Source organism: Orbicella franksi, chromosome 7 (assembly GCF_964199315.1).
Source record: "Orbicella franksi chromosome 7, jaOrbFran1.1, whole genome shotgun sequence".
In the NCBI taxonomy this organism is placed as follows: Eukaryota; Metazoa; Cnidaria; class Anthozoa; order Scleractinia; family Merulinidae; genus Orbicella; species Orbicella franksi.
Genome location: NC_138151.1, coordinates 23,122,331 through 23,141,524, shown reverse-complemented (window position 1 = coordinate 23,141,524; position 19,194 = coordinate 23,122,331). Strand labels below are relative to the sequence as shown.

Sequence of the window (19,194 nt, the reverse complement as noted above, 5' to 3'; positions counted from 1 at the left end):
AAAGATGATTACTTTTTTGTGCCGTAGAACTTTGATTAACACACAAAAACAGCGCTAGCGAGTAAATAATTCAGCAATTTCCCAGTGAACGTGAAAGTATGACACCTTTTTTTTGTCACCTGTTTCACTAGTTTGCTCCTTCACACCTTCACCTGAATTGCATTTACTTATAGCAACAGAAAGCGATGCAGTATTTTGCTAAGCTCGCCATGTAAGTGCAGCTCTAGTTGTAAAACATGCACTATTAACCCGAGTAGCTAAACAAGGGCTAGAAAATACCATCTAGTTTACCGTCCCAAACGTTACAGCATTACCATCTTCCTTGTTCAGCGGTCCTTTAATAAACAACACCTCATATACCTCACAATTAAGTTTACCAAACACAAACAGAATGGAAAAGGATTTATCATACCTACTAGCTACAGCTTGGGCGGATAAACAACCCAGGTGTCTGACACGCTCACAAGCCTGAAAAGAAAAATATTAACTCAGTCAAACCATCTACTGTCTCACAGCATAGAAAGTTTCCTTGCGCATAACATTACATGCAGAAGTTGGTAAGTTAAAATTTCTTTTAAATAATCCATTGCATTATCCTTAAACTCTTAGTATCAGTACATGAATACGCGCTTTCAAAGATTTTGCGGCACCATGATCTTTCTAGTTTCCTATACCAAAGAAGTTTAAGTGAGAAAAGAGTCAATTGTTTATTTGTCAGTGTTAAAACTGCCTCGGGCCGGACTGATACAGGACTTCAGGCATAGTTTTGGAAAATATAATATCACACACAAAAAAAACATAGCATGACATAATTAATAAAGTACATGAAAAAATTACTTGATTCTGATTGGCTGAGAGCAGTGCAGTTCAAGTGTAACACAAGTGCAATTTTGTGGGGAAACTTTGAAAAAAAGTTTTTTCGAATGAGAAAAAGTGGCTTCAAGAAAGATCTTCCAGCACTTCCTCCACCCGAATTTTTTCATGTTTATATTAGTAATTTTATATTATTAACAAGTAATCATACGCTTTTTCTCGTTCAATTCGGAATTAATTAGCCCAATTTCAGCGTTTTCAAAATCTTACTCAGGATATCCATAAAACGAACCAACATATAGAAACACATTTCAGTTTCACTTAACCCACTAAACCTTCACCATATTTAACCGGGGCTGTTTTTCCTTCGTTAGCCCGCTAGGGGAAGGGGGGGGGGGGGGGTGGTGTGCAATATTAATCCAACTTTCATAGCATGTAAAGTCACACGTTAATCACTCCTAAATCCTTTCACTTTTCAAAATTCCGCCATCTTGCACTTCGCAAAATTATCAGAAATGTCAGGACAGCTCCAACATTGATTTCTAACCAATCTACCTTGTTTGACCACTCTAACATTATTTTGTTGAAGTTTGAAAAGTTTTAAATCAGTGTGGGAACTTGTGTCCTCTCTCCCCCCCCCCCCCCCCCCCTCCAGAGCCCAGGCTAAACAGGTTTGCAAAATACATTTTTTGAAACAGTCCACTCATCAATATTTGATGATGGATGACAGATAGCAATGCTCACATAACATTAGTGTACTACAAATTATGCACATAAAAGAGGATTCCGCTGGCATTCTCAGCCTGTGATTGCGGTATTTTTGTTCAAATTGCTTCTTAGGTGTCGCTGGTAATATTAGTGGTTCCTGTGTGTGGTGTCAATCTTGCCAACATCATCAACGAGGCCTCTGTCTCGCCCATGCGTAGTTTCACACCTATCCCGGCTGGCTACGTCACAGATCCTGCTAATAGCGCAACCCAGCAACCAGCCTTTGTTGTATCAAAGGAATCAGTTTTTAAGAAATTGATAAAACTAAACAGAACTAAAGCGCATGGTCCTGACGAAATCCCAGGGTGGGTGTTGAAAGAAAATGCAGACCTTTTAGCAGGGCCGATTGCAGACATTCTTAATTCATCATATCGTGAAGGTCGACTCCCTCCATCGTGGAAAGAGGCAAATGTTGTGCCGGTGCCCAAGCAAAAACCTGTGCAGGACATAAATAAACATCTTCGACCCATCTCCCTGACACCAATTCTGTCAAAGATAGCGGAGGAGTACGTCGTTGAATCTTACGTCAAGCCTGCTGTCCTCCAAAAGATCGATCCACAACAGTTTGGAACAATACCCAAATCCAGCACCACGCATGCGTTAATAAGTATGATACATTACTGGGCGAAATCAACGGATGGAAATGATCGAATACGAGGGTTATGCTCTTTGACTTCCGCAAAGCATTCGATCTGATCGATCATCATGTTTTGGCGCGAAAGCTTTCCTCGTATGACATCCCTAGACCGCTTATGTGTTAGATTATAGACTTTCTTATGGATCGAAAGCAAAGGGTGAAGCTCAGCTGCGATTGTGTCTCGGAGTGGGAGGCTGTTCCTGCGGGGGTCCCACAGGGGACCAAACTGGGCCCATGGCTATTTCTTATTATGATAAACGATCTCTCTGTAGCTGATACAACTCTCTGGAAATATGTAGATGATACCACTCTCGCCGAGTCAGTATCCAAGAACGAAACCAATTGCATGCAACCATGCGTTGATAAACTTGTTCGACAGTCAGAAGCTGATGGTTTTCAGCTAAACGAATCTAAGTGTAAAGAACTGAGAATATCCTTTTCTAGTTTACCTAGTACTGTAGACCGTATCACTATTAATGATAAGCAAATCGAAGTTGTCTCGTCCGCAAAGCTATTAGTAGTTTTAGTTTCAGACGACCTCAAGTGGAATGTACATGTTAATTATATTTGCAAAAAGACCGCAACACGCCTGTATTTCCTAAAGCAGCTAAAACGCGCGAAGGTCGACCCGAAACGAACGAGTCCACTTACTGCACACGAACCCGGGGATACTTTGAGCTACCGATTTGTAAGACACATAGGTTTAGGAACACTTTTATTATGAGCCATATTTTTAATTATAAATAGTTTGCATATTTTTCCTTGTATAATATAATTCTTATTTTATTGTAAAGTAATTCGTAATTCAGCCGCTCCAGCGACTGCAATGAGTTTGCTAATAAAAATGTATCTATCTATCTATCTATCTATCTATCTATCCTTTTGTAACAATGTACAAATAAAAACATGTGTAGCGGGTAAGTCTTATCCACAGCATCTCTAGATAAAATTAACTGAACCAACTTAATGCGGATGATTCTTTTGCTCCAAAGACTTTCAAAAAAAGGTGTAACACACGTCAGTTTAAGTTATTTTAAGCATTAGTAGATTGTCAGCGACATGAAAAACAAAATAACTTACCAAACTGGGAAACCTTTTCTCAACGTCTAATCGTTCATCGCAGCTCTTAGCTATGATCGCCCTGGCGGAAATGGTGCTTTCTACAACTTGAATAGAAACTAAATAACACAAATATCACCAGTTAAAGAGGTGATATGTAAAAAGTGAAACGTAACGTCTCCAAAGATGGTCACCTCAAATGTCTAACCACAGAAATAAGGCTACGACCCGTGCTGACTTGAATCAAATGGTGCTACCCACTTTAGCCATCGTGCTAATAATCTTGCACAAACGAAATATGTTTGAGTATTGAATGTGTCTAACGTGCAAATATGTTGACCAGTCTAATCATGCAAAAGAGATTTGCATGTTCATGCAGATAATACAACGAGGCCCCCTAAGATTCCAAATCTTGAGTTGAACATGACATGGGTGTTCTCATATATGGAATTTGAACCCAAAACGTTTGGATAGAGCTACAGTAAATAATATTTTATTTTCTCATTCAGTTTTTTAACAAAAATCTCAGTTTACGAAATCCCTAAAGTGGTCCGTGTCGCTTAAGGGAGCTTTAATTACAAATTTTTCTGAGAAGGTAATTGAGGTTTCCCGAATGTGGTCACTGATAGGAACTTGTTGCTTACGAGAATGGTCACAAAGTTGAACGTTGTATTCCTGAGCACAAAATGTGGGGCTAAAATTCTGTAAAGGTAGTCGCATGACTTTTCTTGTGCAATTTGGAATAAATGTGCCCGAACAAATTTTTCAAAGGCTTACAACATTGCATGAACCCGTAGGCGAGAGTCATTGGCAAGTGTTTATTTATTCCAAATTGTACGAGAGAAAATTATGAGACTACTTACTTAGTTATCAAATGACTAATGAAAGAAAACAAGAAAAAGTGTAACAGAAAAAAAAAATAATAATTCGACTGATTGGTTGACGCACAGCGCAACGTTTGTCAAATTCCAAGTTTTACAAGAGCAAAATATTCAAAATCATTAAGTTGTGAACTCGCAAATGTGTATTATTTTTAAACTATCCATACATTTTTAAGCAAAATATTTTCTTACATGTTCTTGTGTTCTTGCATTAACTATTTTTGTTTCACTACGAAAACCAAATAGTTATTTTCTAAAAATTCCGCCTACTTTCGTCTTGGCATCTTATCTCAAATTTTTGCACCAATATGTTCTCGTAGACACAACTCTAATCTGATTGTCTCACGCTGGTTTCCGTTGTTTCTTGGCTAATCAGAACCAGCTTGCGATTTTCACTCGTGATGAAAGCTGCACTCCTTTTCTTTGGTATGCATTTTGTCTAGCTTCCTAAACCCATAAACAGCTACACAGCAATTTTCTGGGCAACCATGTTGTAATAGCATGCTTCAGGTCCATAAAACAGAATTGCTATCAACATAGAAAACTTTAAAAATAAGCACAAAACGATACTCCTTACCTTTAGTCGTTGTCTTTGGCAAGGTGGTTACTGTAGTTTGCACAGATTTTTCTGAGACTAGAAAAATAACACGTTTTTCATGCAGAATTACCGAACATTTTTATTGTGTTGGCATTTGTTCAGAGATCGAGGCTCGTTGCATTTCCTTAATTGAGGGATTTCCATTTCTCAAGAAAAAAGGCGGATGTTCTTCTTTATATTATGGGTGATGACTTCTGACCAGAACAACCACTTTGAGTATGCCATATGAAAATTTTGATGAAATAAAAACGCAGTGAATTGATGCAAAATGATAAGGTTAGTTTGCAGAGTGCGCTAACATATATAGTAAAGTTTGTGGGAAACTGTCAAAAGTTCTCTTTTAAGCTATTTTCAGTGGCTTCGCAGCGCAATGCTATTTGTCTCCCATAAAAAGTTCCATACGGAACCCTACCGACGGTTTTATAAAATAGTCTCTTAAGATTTGAAGGAAAATACGATGACTGCAATATCTAATAATAATATCATACAATCTAGATTCCTTCTGACACAAAATCCTTTTACAAAGCAACAGACTGAGGCACCATGAGAGTGTCAATCAATTAGCAGAGAGTAGAAATATTAAGAGGCATGAGGGAAACTGCAGAACGTTATCTTTTATGTCATATTCAGTAGCTCCACTCCAATGCTACATGTTTGCTAAAGATGCTCCACATGTGGACCTTTTACAAAATTATCTCTTACAATTTTATTATAATAAAGTTTCCATATAACGCGCGCTCTAATTGGCTGAAACAGCGTGCTTTATCAGAGAACAGAGCACGGGTTGATGACGGTAAGTTGGCTTCCAAATTTTTGCTTCGGAATTTTGACAAATTTGACCCAAATTAAACATCCCCTGTGACTCAGACAAACGCACAGGAAGCGAGCCATTTTTCTGCAGTAAATATGGCTCACAGAGACCATTGTTAGCAACAGTAATGTTAAAACTGTACTAAAATAACAAGTTTTGCTAGATTCTCGCCGACAAAACATGTACAGCTGTAGCGAAATAAACAAATTCTCAACCTAAACAGTGCTTCGATAAAGACATTAATTTTGTTACGAAAGCAGAAATTATACTAAGAAGTAAAACAACGACAGAAAACAATTGAACTGTCTCTGTTTATGATGAGAAGCTTTATTTTTGTAAATTTACAATTAAAAATGCTCATTTGCTCAAACAACACTTACATGCAGTGTAGTAACGCTCGTTCTACGGTCACCTCAGCGAAGTGAACCGACGAGTGGTCAGTGCAAAACTTGCTCTGATATTCTCTTCTGTGCTCGAAGTAGAACCAGTGGGAGCCGTTAAGTCTTTCTAACTTTTACGCTAATTCGGGCAATCTTGCTGCATGCGGCTACAAGCCGTAAATAACTGTAGCTCCTTTCAAATTCAACCCGGCATTTCGCATTTTCATCCACAAGCCTTGAGCTCCGCGTTTCGTAATTTCCACTGGAAAAGTGCTCGTTTTCATGGGCCACAATACGGTCGGATTCCTCTGGACTATAAACCTTTACCTGCCTTGAGATCCGTATTTAAAAATTAACTTAAAAGCGAACTTTGAAGGCATCGTTCTTCTCTCGAAAGCCGCTCAAACTTCTCGAAACTGAAAGCTTAGCTGAAGTCCAATTTGTGATTGACAGCTGTCGCTTCGTTAGCCAATCAAATTATTTGAACAATTCTAACAAGGATTGTGATTGGCTTATTTTAGCGTGCTTTATCAGAGAACAGTGCAAGGCTGACGCCACTTTTGCTCGTTTAGAAAATAAAGTTTGGTTTGAAAATTCAGCCGAATGCGTGGGAAAATTATCTGATTCTTTATCATAAAACAAATAAAGAAGCCTCGACTCTTCTCTGTTCTGTTGTAAAGCACTTAGGAAGCGGTAGAGCACTCAAGAAGTAGGGAAAAACACTCGACTACGTCTCGTGTTTTCCCCTACACTTCTTTCGTGCTCTACCGCTTCCTGCGTGCTTTACAACAGAACAGAGCACAGTCGGGGCTTCTTTATTTGTTAAAGAATGAATGCCATGACTGCCTTATATTGCAATATCAGCTATAATGCGTTGTTAGTGTTGTAAAGTAACTTATTTACCAAACAAAACAATACAACCTACCAACACGTAGCTGGACCGTGACAGAAACGTTTCCTAAAGAGTTTTCGGCAAAGCAGGTGTACCATCCACTATCATCTAACACAGTCTCACAAAACTGCAGAATGTTATTGGTATTTATCATAGTGCTCGGCGAAGTTTCATTTCCATCGTACCAAGTTATGGTGGGATGAGGGTTTCCAAGTACTGGGCAAGGAATTAGAGTTGGATCTCCCTCAGACACATCAATAAAGTAACCTTCCCTGGTGATCGTTGGGGGATCTGAAGGGACCAAACAAAGAGAAAACGCACAATAAGGCCTTTGATGTCAGAACTGTAACTACTATTGCCTAAAGTGCAATTCTGATGTTACAAACATGCTTGCAACTGGAGGAGATGTTCTGTTCCTGTACAAGATCTCTATTGTAAAATCTCACTAGAATATTTTGAGTTTTCCACCACAATTGTCATTGTCACACTAAACCTGTCTCAGAAAAGGAAAAAAATGCTGGAGTAAGACGTGTGTTAGGAAGCCTTGGATTGAGACGTTCTCCAAAGCTGACCAAATTTAAACGGGGATCAGTAGACAATATTCGTATTCTTGGTAGCAGAGGGGAACTAGCTTGTGACTGAGGATGATGCGTGGAGTCTTTTCAAAATTTAAATGACATTAGTCTTTCTTTAATGATATTCCCCCGCATTAGCCTTCATGAAAAGCTAGTTCCAGTCCAATACCGAGAATACGAATATCGTCTATTCGTTCTGAAGACCATTTCATTAGCACAGGTATAATAAGGAATTTGTCATATCAGATTAGTGGTCAACATAATGATAATCACCGAAAGATTCCAAAAATCATTCAAGGGCGGCTGACGAGATTCCGGATTCCGGAGTTGTACTTGGAGCATCATGCCATATTTGTTAGTAACAGGCTGGTAGAAACGTTTTTTTTTTTTTTTTTTCTGGATCCAAACACCAGTTGGCTGTACAGTGAGTATGTCAGAAAAGAACACTCTTACCTTCTTAATACTTCAATAGCAAAGAAAAATGGCTTTCAACTGATAAACCTTTTCACTCTCACTTATAAATTAATTTTGAAACATTTTTATGCAAACGTACGTTTAATAGTAGTATGACCATGAGATCACACCTATACAAAAACATAAACAATGTAAGAATTATTTTCTTACACTGCACATCAATGTTAACCAATGTAGAGTCCACTCCACAAGTGTTGTTTGCAGTGCACGTGTATTCTCCAGCTTGAGCCCTAGATATGCTGGTGATGTTCAACAGATTTCCCTCAATAATTTCACCAGTTTTGACGTTCCTCCAGATAACGGTTGGATCAGGAATGCCAGTTATATTACAGTAGACTTCAACATCGGTCCCTTCCACGGCGATTTTGTTTTCGGCCTGTTTGACAGAGGCTGCAGGAGCTGTAAAAATGAATTCATAAAACATGTTACTTTACCTGAAAGTCATGCAAAGAAATAAGAGGGGAAAATGGTCCCAAATTACAACGTAAACACCGAGTACCAGCCTGATTTTGGAACAAAGCTGCTTACTTTGTGAGTTTCTTCTTCAACTGGAGATTAAAACACAGGGATATAGGGAAGCTCACACTCTCGACCTTCAGATCTCAAGTTCAATGCCCTGACTATTAGGCCATTGCAGCATGGAGAGGTATTTGTTATAAACCTACGGATGTCTGTTCAGCGACTACGCAGATACATTGCAATCTGTGATGTGACAACAAGTGTCTAGTACAAAACAAAACTAGACTGCTTGCCCTTGCCTTCTTTGATGGAAAATCAATAAAACTCAACTATGCCTCGTGAAGAGTGATAAATTCCTGTAAAGTATATTACAAAGTCTGGAACTGGTTAGGATGGGTTTGGCCTGATCAGATTATTCACGGTGTGTTATTGGGCAATAAGCTTTACCTCGACAGAACGCTCTTACGGCAGTACTAGGGTTATACATGTAATCGGTATCCTGGCATTATTCGGAGGGAAGCGAGAGAGAAATACACTGTCATGATGAATGATAACAATGCCCCTATTCATTTCACGTTACTAAAACCAGAGTTGAGTGATCAGCTGGCTCCTCTGATGGTTGTTAGTGAAATGATAAATGACATTATGGGTGAAGACGTAAAGGGAATTAACGTAGGAAGAGCTTTTGTTTGGCGAGCCTCAATAACACTCCAGTTACACAGACTCTTAAAACTGTTCCGTTTGCCTGAATAACACTCCGGCTAGCCTGATTAGCACCTTGATTAGACCTCTAGTTAGTCAAAATAGTGCTCTCGTAGCTTGAATAGTCTACTATGTAGAAATTTAGTGGCACTGATACTTAACATATTCGTGACAACATTTGCCACCTAAATTAGTTATGCGAGCTCACCAAGGACAGTCACGATGGTGTCACTGCTTCTTCCAGTACCTTGGACAGAATTATTGGCCTCACATCTGAATACAAACTGGCCAGCATTTTCCACTGTCTTTATCACTGTTCCCAACGCCATATTGTAAATCACAATATCATTTTCATATAGCAAATAAGTATGGACTGCTGGGTTAGCTTCAGCACTGCATGTGAAGTTTATAATGATTCCTGCGCAAACTTTGTTTGTTGTATTTGTAGTTAAATGAACATCGTGAGGCTTATCTAAAGACAGGAAAGAACAAAATCAAAAAACTTAAGGCCAGAAAACAAAGTATGTCATAGAAACCACATTCATCGTGGAAAAATAATATCATTCAGTCTGCATGCACTGTGCCAACTTCTCAGTCGATCTTAGAATCTGAAGATATTGTGCAACCCAGAACCAGGTGAACTGGTGGACAACTTTTAGCTTGGTCTGGTCAATGAAGATTCTTGGTTGATACTACTCTTCACGAGGGGTGCATTGTCGATGACGTCAAGTCTGGAAAGCGAAGTTTTTCCAAACCAAGAAGTTATTCGCTGCAACGCTGTTAAGTTTTATTGTGGGGGAAGGGGGCATTAGCAGTCCCAAGGTCTTTCTTTGGTCTTGTATACGTCTCAGGTTGAACAGACTCCCATCAGTGTGTAAATGAATGTATCTCCCGTCATCTCTGTTGAACTCTCACCTGAGCATCATGTTGAAGAGGATTGTGAACGGTGTGAGAGCTACGAGGTGGCTCAGTTTGAAGCCGTCTGAAGGACTGTGACAAGTCGTTGCTTTGTATGATCTGGATCGATCATGTTCAAAACCAGCGGTAACTTGGCTTTTCCAGGATTCTCTAAAGACCTTTTCTGCTCACGGTTTCAAATGTTTAGGCCAGATCGATAAATGTGTTCGACTCTTCTCTTATATCTGTCTAAGGACATGTCTGTTTTGCTACGGCTGCTTCTGAAGCCACACTGGCTTTCAGAAAGTTGAGCTTTGGCAATAAACGATACAAGATTATTCAACAGGAATCGATGAAGAGCTCTATTTTTCCTTTGTTCTTGTACCGGGTGATGGTAACTCCACCGAAACGGTCGTGTACCCTGCTCCCGACAACGGACAAAAAGCTTGTGTAGAGCTTGGTTTGGAGAGCTGAACCTCCATTTTTCTAGATCTCAGATGGAACACCGTTAACTCCGGCAACTTTACCGCTCTTCAGCTTGTTTGTCTGTTTCCAAAGCCAAACAGAGACTTTTTTGAGCCTGCTGCTGAATGCAGTGGGTGAATAAAATCAGGGTGGTGTTTGAATATCACTAAGCAGATACTTCTTCCCACACGATGAAACACTTAAACTTTTTTACACAGATAACCTCCGTCACATACGTCACAGAGCATGTAGCCACAACATAGTTAAAAGTTATTATAACAAGGAGTCAATATTTCTGATCGGCATGTAACTCAGCGGAATACAACAGGACATCGTGACAACTTTAGCAAGTGAAACAATATACAATCTTATTCAAAAGATCTTGTGATATGTCATTGTTAGGGTTTTTCCCATTTCATTTGTTTTATGTAGCCGTAATGTCATATTATGTTGATATTTTCATTTTTGAGCTTTCGCTTCCTTTTTTGCTTTGGTTAACTAATGATAAAAGTGGAGTAATCTTAACTCTTAACATAATACAGTTAGCATGTATAACAGGAATAAAACCTCGTTGTACGTGCCTCGCTCAGCAGTAACAAAATTATGCACCCTTCTTAACCTCACTTAGTATAAGTAAACCACTTCTAATGCATAAGTACATAGTAGTTATTTATTTCACCTATATGAAGTGCATGCTTTAACATTAACATAAAGCGAATGGTTCGCGGGATTTCCAATTCCATTGTAAGCCGTACAGCGGTATGTTCCAGTATCAGTTCTGCTGATGTTTACAATAACCCAAGGGTTCCCAAAGAACAATACATCACCATCTGTACCATTATTTAATACTCTGGTCCAAGTAACGTTCGGAGTTGGTTTACCAGTCGCGTCACAAAACAAAGTCAGATTTGAACCTTCATTGACAGTCTGGTCACCACTGCGACTGCTAGTAAAACTTGTTTCAACTACAAAGAATGCAATGATGAGTAAACCCAGCTGCAGGTACATTTGAAAAGCACATGGATACACAGATTCTAATAATAGACTAAGTGATGAGGAAAATAGATTGCAAACGCTTTTCCCTTTTTTTGATCAAGAGAATAAAAGACGTGGACTGAAACTAATTTGCACGTAGAGTCTCTACCCACCCATGAGCATGACAAGAAAAAGCAAGCAGCTGATACTCCCCAAAAGAAATGTGTGGTCTACAAACCGAATGACGCTAAAAGAGTTATAAATTACAGTTAGTTGGGTAGATAACTTACTGAACTAGACCTAAATAGTTTCCTCCGTTATCCCACCTAAGTTTGGTGAAGTTTTTCGTCCCTGAGAAGCCAAACGTTTGGGCACGTACATGATGTTTGCTGACCGTTCAGGTACGTATTACACAAAGTTTGTACTGAGGTCCTCTAGTTATAAAAAGAGACGGCAAGAACTTAGCAAAGCTATAAACTCTTAACAGACTTCAGCAAAGAAGGAACGACAAGAAACCTGGGATAAATTTCAGAAGACCATGTGCTAAAAAAGTTAGGTTAGATTCTCAATAATAGGGTCGTGGAAGAACGTCCTTCAGCCCAAGCAGTAGTAGATGCTGTGGTGGCAATATAAAGTAAAAATCAGTGAAAGGGTCGGGGGGCGGGAGGGTGCTTTTCCATGCGGCTGCAGAAGCCAGTTAACACTTGCATTTGAGAAACAGCTAAGAAAATAGGAATAATCAAAATCAGTGCAGATAACATGGTTGGTCATGAGGACCATTATCAGCTGGATTGCAAAAATATAAACAGTATTGGTTCTCAACAACGTTTTGAGCGTGTTGCGATCCAGACACGTGAAATGTACGTGCTGTGCTTTAGTTATTTGAACTCGTGTGTGCATGACATTCATTTTAAGGAGGACATGCTAATGTCTAGCTTGCGAAAGCAGACGTACTTGCGGCTGTCACTTGGTTCTGCCGAAAATTTCCGGAACCAAGTGACAGCCGTAAATTTTCAGCGGAACCAAGTGACAGCAGGAAATACGTCTGTGCTGGCAGGCTAGCTAATGTCCGACCTATGTAACTGAGAAGCGAGGTGGTTCCCAGGCTGGCTGGACGGTTCGATAGAAAAATAATGCATACTAACATAACCAGAAAGGAAAACATATCTTGAGCGTTCAGGGCCCAAAAATAATACAAATGCATGCTCAACTCGAATCACCCACCCTTCCCTCATCAACCCCTGAAAGTTCAAAGGTCACTCCCTAAGAATATGATGAAGCTGTTTACGAGCAAGTTCTTTTTGTGTTCCGTAGCTGTTTATCATAACAAAACGTGAGTCTTTCTTCTTCGTTTTAATTTGATCGCAACATACAAACAAATTGCATCGGAGCGGGATCGATATTTAGCTGAATATAGCTGACTTCGATCGCGAGCGTGATCACACGATTGTGTCACTTTGAGATAACCTCGAAACATTCTTGCGCAAACCTGAGCAAACCTAAGCAAACTAAGCATAATACCTTGAGCTAATCGAGAATTACCTTAGTTGAATATTTCCTAGAGAATTGTTTCACTGGAACTTCGAATTAGTTCTGAGCACCTGGATCTGTACTGAATTTACTTAATTTTGGCAAAACAAAACTGAAATGGGGAGCAGTCTACAACAATACGTACAGACTTGTTGTTGGCCTGCATAGTGTTTTTTAGCTCTCGGATCCGGTCTCAGGGAGTATCGACGATACTTCAAGGGAAAGTTATGGTGTTCTATGCTACTTTTGTTTTACTTCACATCCATTTATTTACCAGTGAGACGTGTGATTCGTTATTTCGAAATAGTGAAAACGAATCGTATCTAGCTTACACAGGTATTTTTGTATCGTTTTTAAGCTTATATCCCTGAACCAAGAATTCGACTTGCCAGCGATGTTGACTGTGTTGAGGCAAACCCAGGCCCAGTTGTGACTGACTTTGATTTCAGTTTAACTATTTCTGCTGCTTACTCGAACAGGGAAGCACTGTTTATCAACACCATAGACTGGTTTCCAGTGCTGCTGATATGGCTCAGATATTACACATATAGGATTCTCTATACAGTTTGCTGTTAAAGCGCACTCTACAAACTTTTTTGCTTCGGGGTGAATTACCAGAGAATGTGTTCATATTTAACACTCATTTTAGCTTGCAGTTCAGTGAAAGTTTGGCAGGGAAGGTCAAAGCTCATTTGATATAAAAGAATTATTTATAAGTTACAATGATTATAATTCATACTATCTTTTAATCTGCTTGTAGGACACTGAACGGATTAAATCTTATTGACCTAGCTTACTTCAGATTTTCAGCATAACAGACTTGTTAGTGGAAAGTTAAACAAGTATAACTTGGCTAGATGGGGTATCATACGGCAGGATATAATGACCACAGCAGTAGAAATCATTCCATATAGACCCATTTAATTCAGTAATTTCCAAGCTGGAGGACAAAACAATGGTTGTTCTCTCCCCTGGGAGAAACAAACCTTTCAAATGCAAAGCAATCTCATTGGTTTGTCCTCCAGATTGGGAATTAACTGAAACGGGTCTATTTGTACCATCTGAGTCAACGACAGCTTACACTAAAGATTGTACATTTAAATTATCAGTGTTGTCATCTAGGTAAGCTTGCACCAAACGGTCTTTACTTGTTCTTTAAAGCCTCACTGGCTTTAAATAGATCCGTTTTAGTAGTTGGTTTTATATAAATTATATATCAATATGCATTTTTTCATGTTTCAAATAAAATGACCAATGATCAATACAAAACTTATCACTCCCAATAAGGTAATATGCATGTATTGGATGTCCGACCATGTACGCACTGCGTACCAATTCTAGTCTCTCTATTTTTTAAACGCACGGGAATGAAAAAGCCAGCAAAGCGAGCGTGAAGCACGCGGGGGCGGGGGCGGGGACAGGAAGGACAGCAAAGCCAGTTATTAACGAAGAACAGAGAGACTGTAGAAATCTTTGGAAAAATAAACTGGTTTTGTTAGGCTCCTACCCCTGTTATCGCCTTGTCGCAAAAATTCCCGCCTCTTGACTAATGAACTGAATCGGACTAAATAAATTTGAGCGATAAATTGCTCGTTTAATTTACTACAAGTTTAGTTTGCAGAAAGCAATAAGTGCGTTCGGGTGTTGAGGATTCGTATCAGACGACCGTTACTCCAAAAACAAACCTGCAAAAAGGGTGAGAAAGCCGAAATCAAACGGTGCTTTCGATTTTTGCAGGATATGCGCTTGTTCCTTTACTATTCGCTTGAGGAACTTTGGTAAGACGACTCATAAATAAAAGAAAATTTCATTTGTTGAGCTCAAAAGCAAAGGTGTTACACTAAGCATGACACAATTTCGTAGCAGAGAATCTTCGTTTTTCAACTTTTTTGGAATTTTGCATCGAAAACGCCTTCCGCTGCACCGTAAACAAGCTTGTATTTCCCTTCTCCAATCGGCGGGAACAGGACACAACAGTGGAAGGCATCGCAAGCCCTTCCATCACTTCTATTTGATATTTCAGGGTGCTTTTGAGAGGCGATATAATGGACGCTTTCCATTTGACCAAAAATTCCGGTGCAAAGTTTCGGAAATTTCCTGGGACACCTGGAACAGAATTTTCTAGCTAACCGCACCAGAGTGGAAACTTTTAGTCGCACTTTTGCTCGCTTGGAATGTTTCAGTGACTTCGGGGTTGGAATCGCACATAAAGAAGCAAACAAAACACTGATACGTGGACATCGTGACTTTTTATAGACCACAATAGCAGGGACCTTATACAAACCACAACGGCAGCAAAAACGTCGCAAAACAAAGGATTATTGAGTGATACAATGGCTTTGCACGCGTTATAAATCTTCGTACAATTCTTAGCCACCTATTCAAAACAAACAAGAAAATCAAGGGGGGATATTGTTTCTTGAAATTAACGCTTTCTTGACGAATTTAACCGTAGTTAGTAGTTATCGACAGACAAGTGGCAAGATGCTGAAATAAAATATTAATCCATTTTTGAATCTACGTCGCCGTTATCTTTGCCTGGGATGTCCAACTCGCTGTGATCGCGGCTAGCCAAAAGAACTATCGCTAAATAATAATAAATTGCGAGTTCACATAATTTCCGAGAAAGAGGACAACCTCCCGAGGTGTACCCAAATTTTTGAAAAACAATTCCGGGAAATTTCTGTTCCATTTGATTTTCATTCTGGAATTTCCGGAATTTTCGGTTGAATGGTTCGCTTTTCTGAAATTTAACAATTTCTGGATTTTACGGAACTTTTCCAGGAAATTTCTGTGCCATTTATCCTCGTTTCGAAAATTTCGGCATTTTTGGTTGAATGGAAAGTGCCCCTAATTTCCAAAAAACGAGGACAACCTCCTGGGGCGCTTTCCATTCAACCAAAACTTCCAAAATTTTTGAAACAGGGACAAATGGTAAGGAAATGTCTTGGAAAAAGTTCCAGTAAATCCGGAAATTGTTAGAGTTTCCAAAAGCAAACCATTCAACCGAAAATTCCGGAAATTTAGGGATGAAAATATAATGGAACCAGTGGCGAATCCAGACCTTTAGCTAAGGGGGGGCGGGGGCCGGTATCCAGACCTTGAGCTAAGGGGGGGTGGCCGATTCTGTTTTTGCTTGCCCTGCCGGCTTTTCTCTCTTCTGATATTCTTTTTTACCCAAACTAAGGGGGGCGCGGGCCCTCCCGTCCCCCTCCCCTAGATCCGCCACTGGGAAAGGAAATTTTCAGGAAATAGTTTTAGAAAATTTGGTTATACCTCACGAGGTTGTTCTCTTTCTCAGAAATTATGTAATTTCGCAACTTTCCATTCAGCGCTTGTTCTTTTGGCCGCGATCACAGCGAGTTGGACATCCTACGCAGAGATGACGGAGAAGCATTCGAAAGTGGATTAATAGTTAACTTTAGAATCTTACCACATGTCTGTTGATAAATACTAGCTACAGTACAGCTAAATTCGTCAAGAAGGCGTTTAATTCCAATACAAATATACCCCGTGGTGTAGTTGTTTGTTTTGCATAGGTTGGCCAAGAAATTTACAAAGATTTACACGTGTAAAGCAAAACCACTCATTAACCCTTTGTTTTGCGACGTTTTCGCTGTCGTTGTGGTTTTTATAAAGTCCACAATGTCGACTATCATTGTTCTGTTTGCTTCTATATTTGCGATTCAAACCTCGAAGTCATTAAAAAAATTCAAGCGTACAAATGTGCGACTTATCGTTTTCCACTCTGGTGCAGTCAACTGGAGAATTCTGTTTCCTTCGTCCCAGGACATTTCCAGATATTCACACCGGAAATTTTGGTCGAACGGAAAGCGCCACCGAGGTGTACCCAAATTTTCGAAAACTTTTTCCTGGAAATTTTCGTTCCATTTGATTTCCATCCTGGAATTTCCGACATTGTTTGCTTTTGTAAAATTCCACAATATCCGGAGTTTCTCGAACCTTTCCCTGGAAATTACCGTACCATTTGTCCCCGCTTCTAAAATTTCCTAATTTTTTGTTCAATGGAAAGCGCCCGATGAAAACAGCATTCGCTTCCTGTTGCTTTCATTTTGCCGCTACGTCAGAGTCGATGTATCACAATTTTCCCAAACCTGGTCGGCAAAATTGTAACAACGTCCTTCGACCGATGAAGGTGAACAAGAACCTCTTTTTGTTCATCTTCGAGCGAAGAAACATGCGGAAGTTTCTCTAAACAAGATTCTAACGACCGCTCCATTACGAATGACAACTGCCGCAAACCGCAAAATGCGCCTGGACGCAATCATGATCTGCCGTTGTCAAGTTGATGACACTTTTGTCGCCTTTCAACCCTCAATTTTCCTCGTTCCCCACCCGCTTACCCCTCAAGTCTCCCGTTTTTCGCTGGCGTCCAGTTCTCTCGCGATTTTATCCCCGCGTTCAACGATAGAATAAAAATACTAGGAAATAGAGGGCTGTGAATAGTCCATGTCGGTGCCCCACGGAAGGGTACAAACATGGTGGACGTGAAGTAACAGAAACATCTGCCATCGAGTTTTGCTATTGAAAGGAAAAGTCATTACTCTAGAGCTCCGACGCATTGAAACTAAACTTCTTTTAGTGCAAGAACTGTTTAGCTAGGAAGATGTTAAGCGATAACTCGTCTTTTGACCAACGCGAGAGACTTCTCGAGCCACCATTTTAATTTCACGCAACGCATAAAACTTGGAAATTCAAACGTACTCTATAATTAAGAACCTAGTCTAGTTCTTAGAGGGTCTTACATCTAATAAAACTAAAACTTCAAAAGAATTGATTGTTTTTAATTTTGGAAAAGGATGACGTCACATGGAAACCGGCAATATTTTAGTTATAACCACGTGTTAATAATGTCCACCATCTGCCTGGTCTCCTTTGCAGCCGTTCTCTGAGTCGTCGCGCAACGCTAATCCGCACTAGAGGATGCTTACTCCGCAACCGTTTCTCTCGTTTTCTTTTGTAAGCAAACATTTTGAAACCTATGGGCAATTAAGTAGCAGTTGGTGTTTGCCTAAAGTAAGTGCTGCAAGATCGTTCAGTTTGGAAAAAATCGTCCTAAAATCCAAATTCGCAATACAACAGAAAAAGATCAAATTTCAGCTAACGCCTTTTTAAAACACGTTTGCTATAGAAACGTCAGGACTTGTGATCAAACAATAAGCCACGTTAAACAGTTTAATATTCTACCATGGCTCCGAGGCTTTCATTACAAAATTGCCAATTTTTTTTAAATTTTCCTTTGTTCCTCAATTTTCAAAAAAGACTTGGAGCAAAGAACATATGGCACATTTTCGATGACAACTTTTTCAGTCAAATCCTTACTAAAAGCGTCTGTCGGACATGTTAAGGGTTGCTTTTCCCTGCCCTTTCAGCCTATGGCTAAGTAACAAAACTCGTATTTCAAAAATACAACAGACTTCACTAACTTCCGAGATAATATGGAAGTCAGAGAAACGCAATCCTAGCTTGCGTTAATGGATGTGACAAGCCTGTGCACAAACATACCACAGGAAGAAGGCATTACTTCCGTGTGCAATGGGTGCGAGCGTTTCTATAAAGAGCCTTCTTATTTCATTCCAATCCATTTCTATGCTACAGTTGTAAGACTTATATTACAGGAGAATTCTTTCCAGTTCAATGGAATGAATTATCTCCAAATACACAGACCCTCTATGGGAACCAAAATGGCAGTATCTTGTGATTGCCAACCTATTTATGGCAGCCGTTGAGACAGAAATCTAAACTAAGAGCGCACACATACAGAAGCCACTGGTGGGGAAAACATATAATGATGAAGTGTTCTTGTTGAGGAACATAAGCGTAAAGGGAAATCAATGGGTTCACTGAGCAGGCAAACAGACATCATCCAATTATTAAATTTGCAGCTGAAGCATTAGCAAGGAAACTATTTTTCTTTACACGTGTGTCTACCGATAGTAACGTTTCAGTACATGTATTTCCGTCTTCCTGACACCCACCAGTGGACAGTTAAGGTTTCATCAGAAGTGAAGCACCAGGTTACGCTAAACTAACCCTACAAAAATAACTTTTGTAGGATTTAAACCACGCTTACAAGTGAGAAGCTATCCAGGTGGTCTGGTAAATAAAGTTCTTTTAGAAGTGAAATTCAAAGAAAGAACGACGACTCTTCAAAAGAAGGGAAAAATTTACGATAAAATTCCGCCTTTTGTCGATAGTCAATGCCACCCAGCAATGCCTAACTTAAAGAAAGCCTTGATGAATAAGTAGCACACAAT

General features: G+C 39.6%; 2 protein-coding genes across 7 annotated transcripts in view; both read right to left on the bottom strand.

Moving 5' to 3' along the window:
• The window catches only part of LOC145492481 (uncharacterized), a 9,252-nt gene extending 1,673 nt beyond the window's left edge, over positions 1-7,579 (bottom strand). The window contains exons 1-4 of the mRNA XM_081471937.1: positions 6,873-7,579; positions 4,736-4,786; positions 3,299-3,396; positions 413-468 (exon numbers count right to left, since the gene is read on the bottom strand). Of these exons, the coding sequence (XP_081328063.1) occupies positions 413-468; positions 3,299-3,396; positions 4,736-4,786; positions 6,873-6,993 (326 nt within the window). The 5' untranslated portion in view covers positions 6,994-7,579. The remainder of the gene's footprint in view (positions 1-412; positions 469-3,298; positions 3,397-4,735; positions 4,787-6,872) is intronic.
• Positions 1-19,194, bottom strand: part of LOC145492241 (uncharacterized) — a 629,788-nt gene that overhangs the window by 538,446 nt on the left and 72,148 nt on the right. For all 6 annotated transcript variants that reach the window (XM_081471602.1, XM_081471598.1, XM_081471600.1 and 3 more), the window contains exons 5-6: positions 9,258-9,521; positions 8,039-8,287 (exon numbers count right to left, since the gene is read on the bottom strand). In XM_081471602.1, the coding sequence (XP_081327728.1) occupies positions 8,039-8,287; positions 9,258-9,521 (513 nt within the window). The remainder of the gene's footprint in view (positions 1-8,038; positions 8,288-9,257; positions 9,522-19,194) is intronic.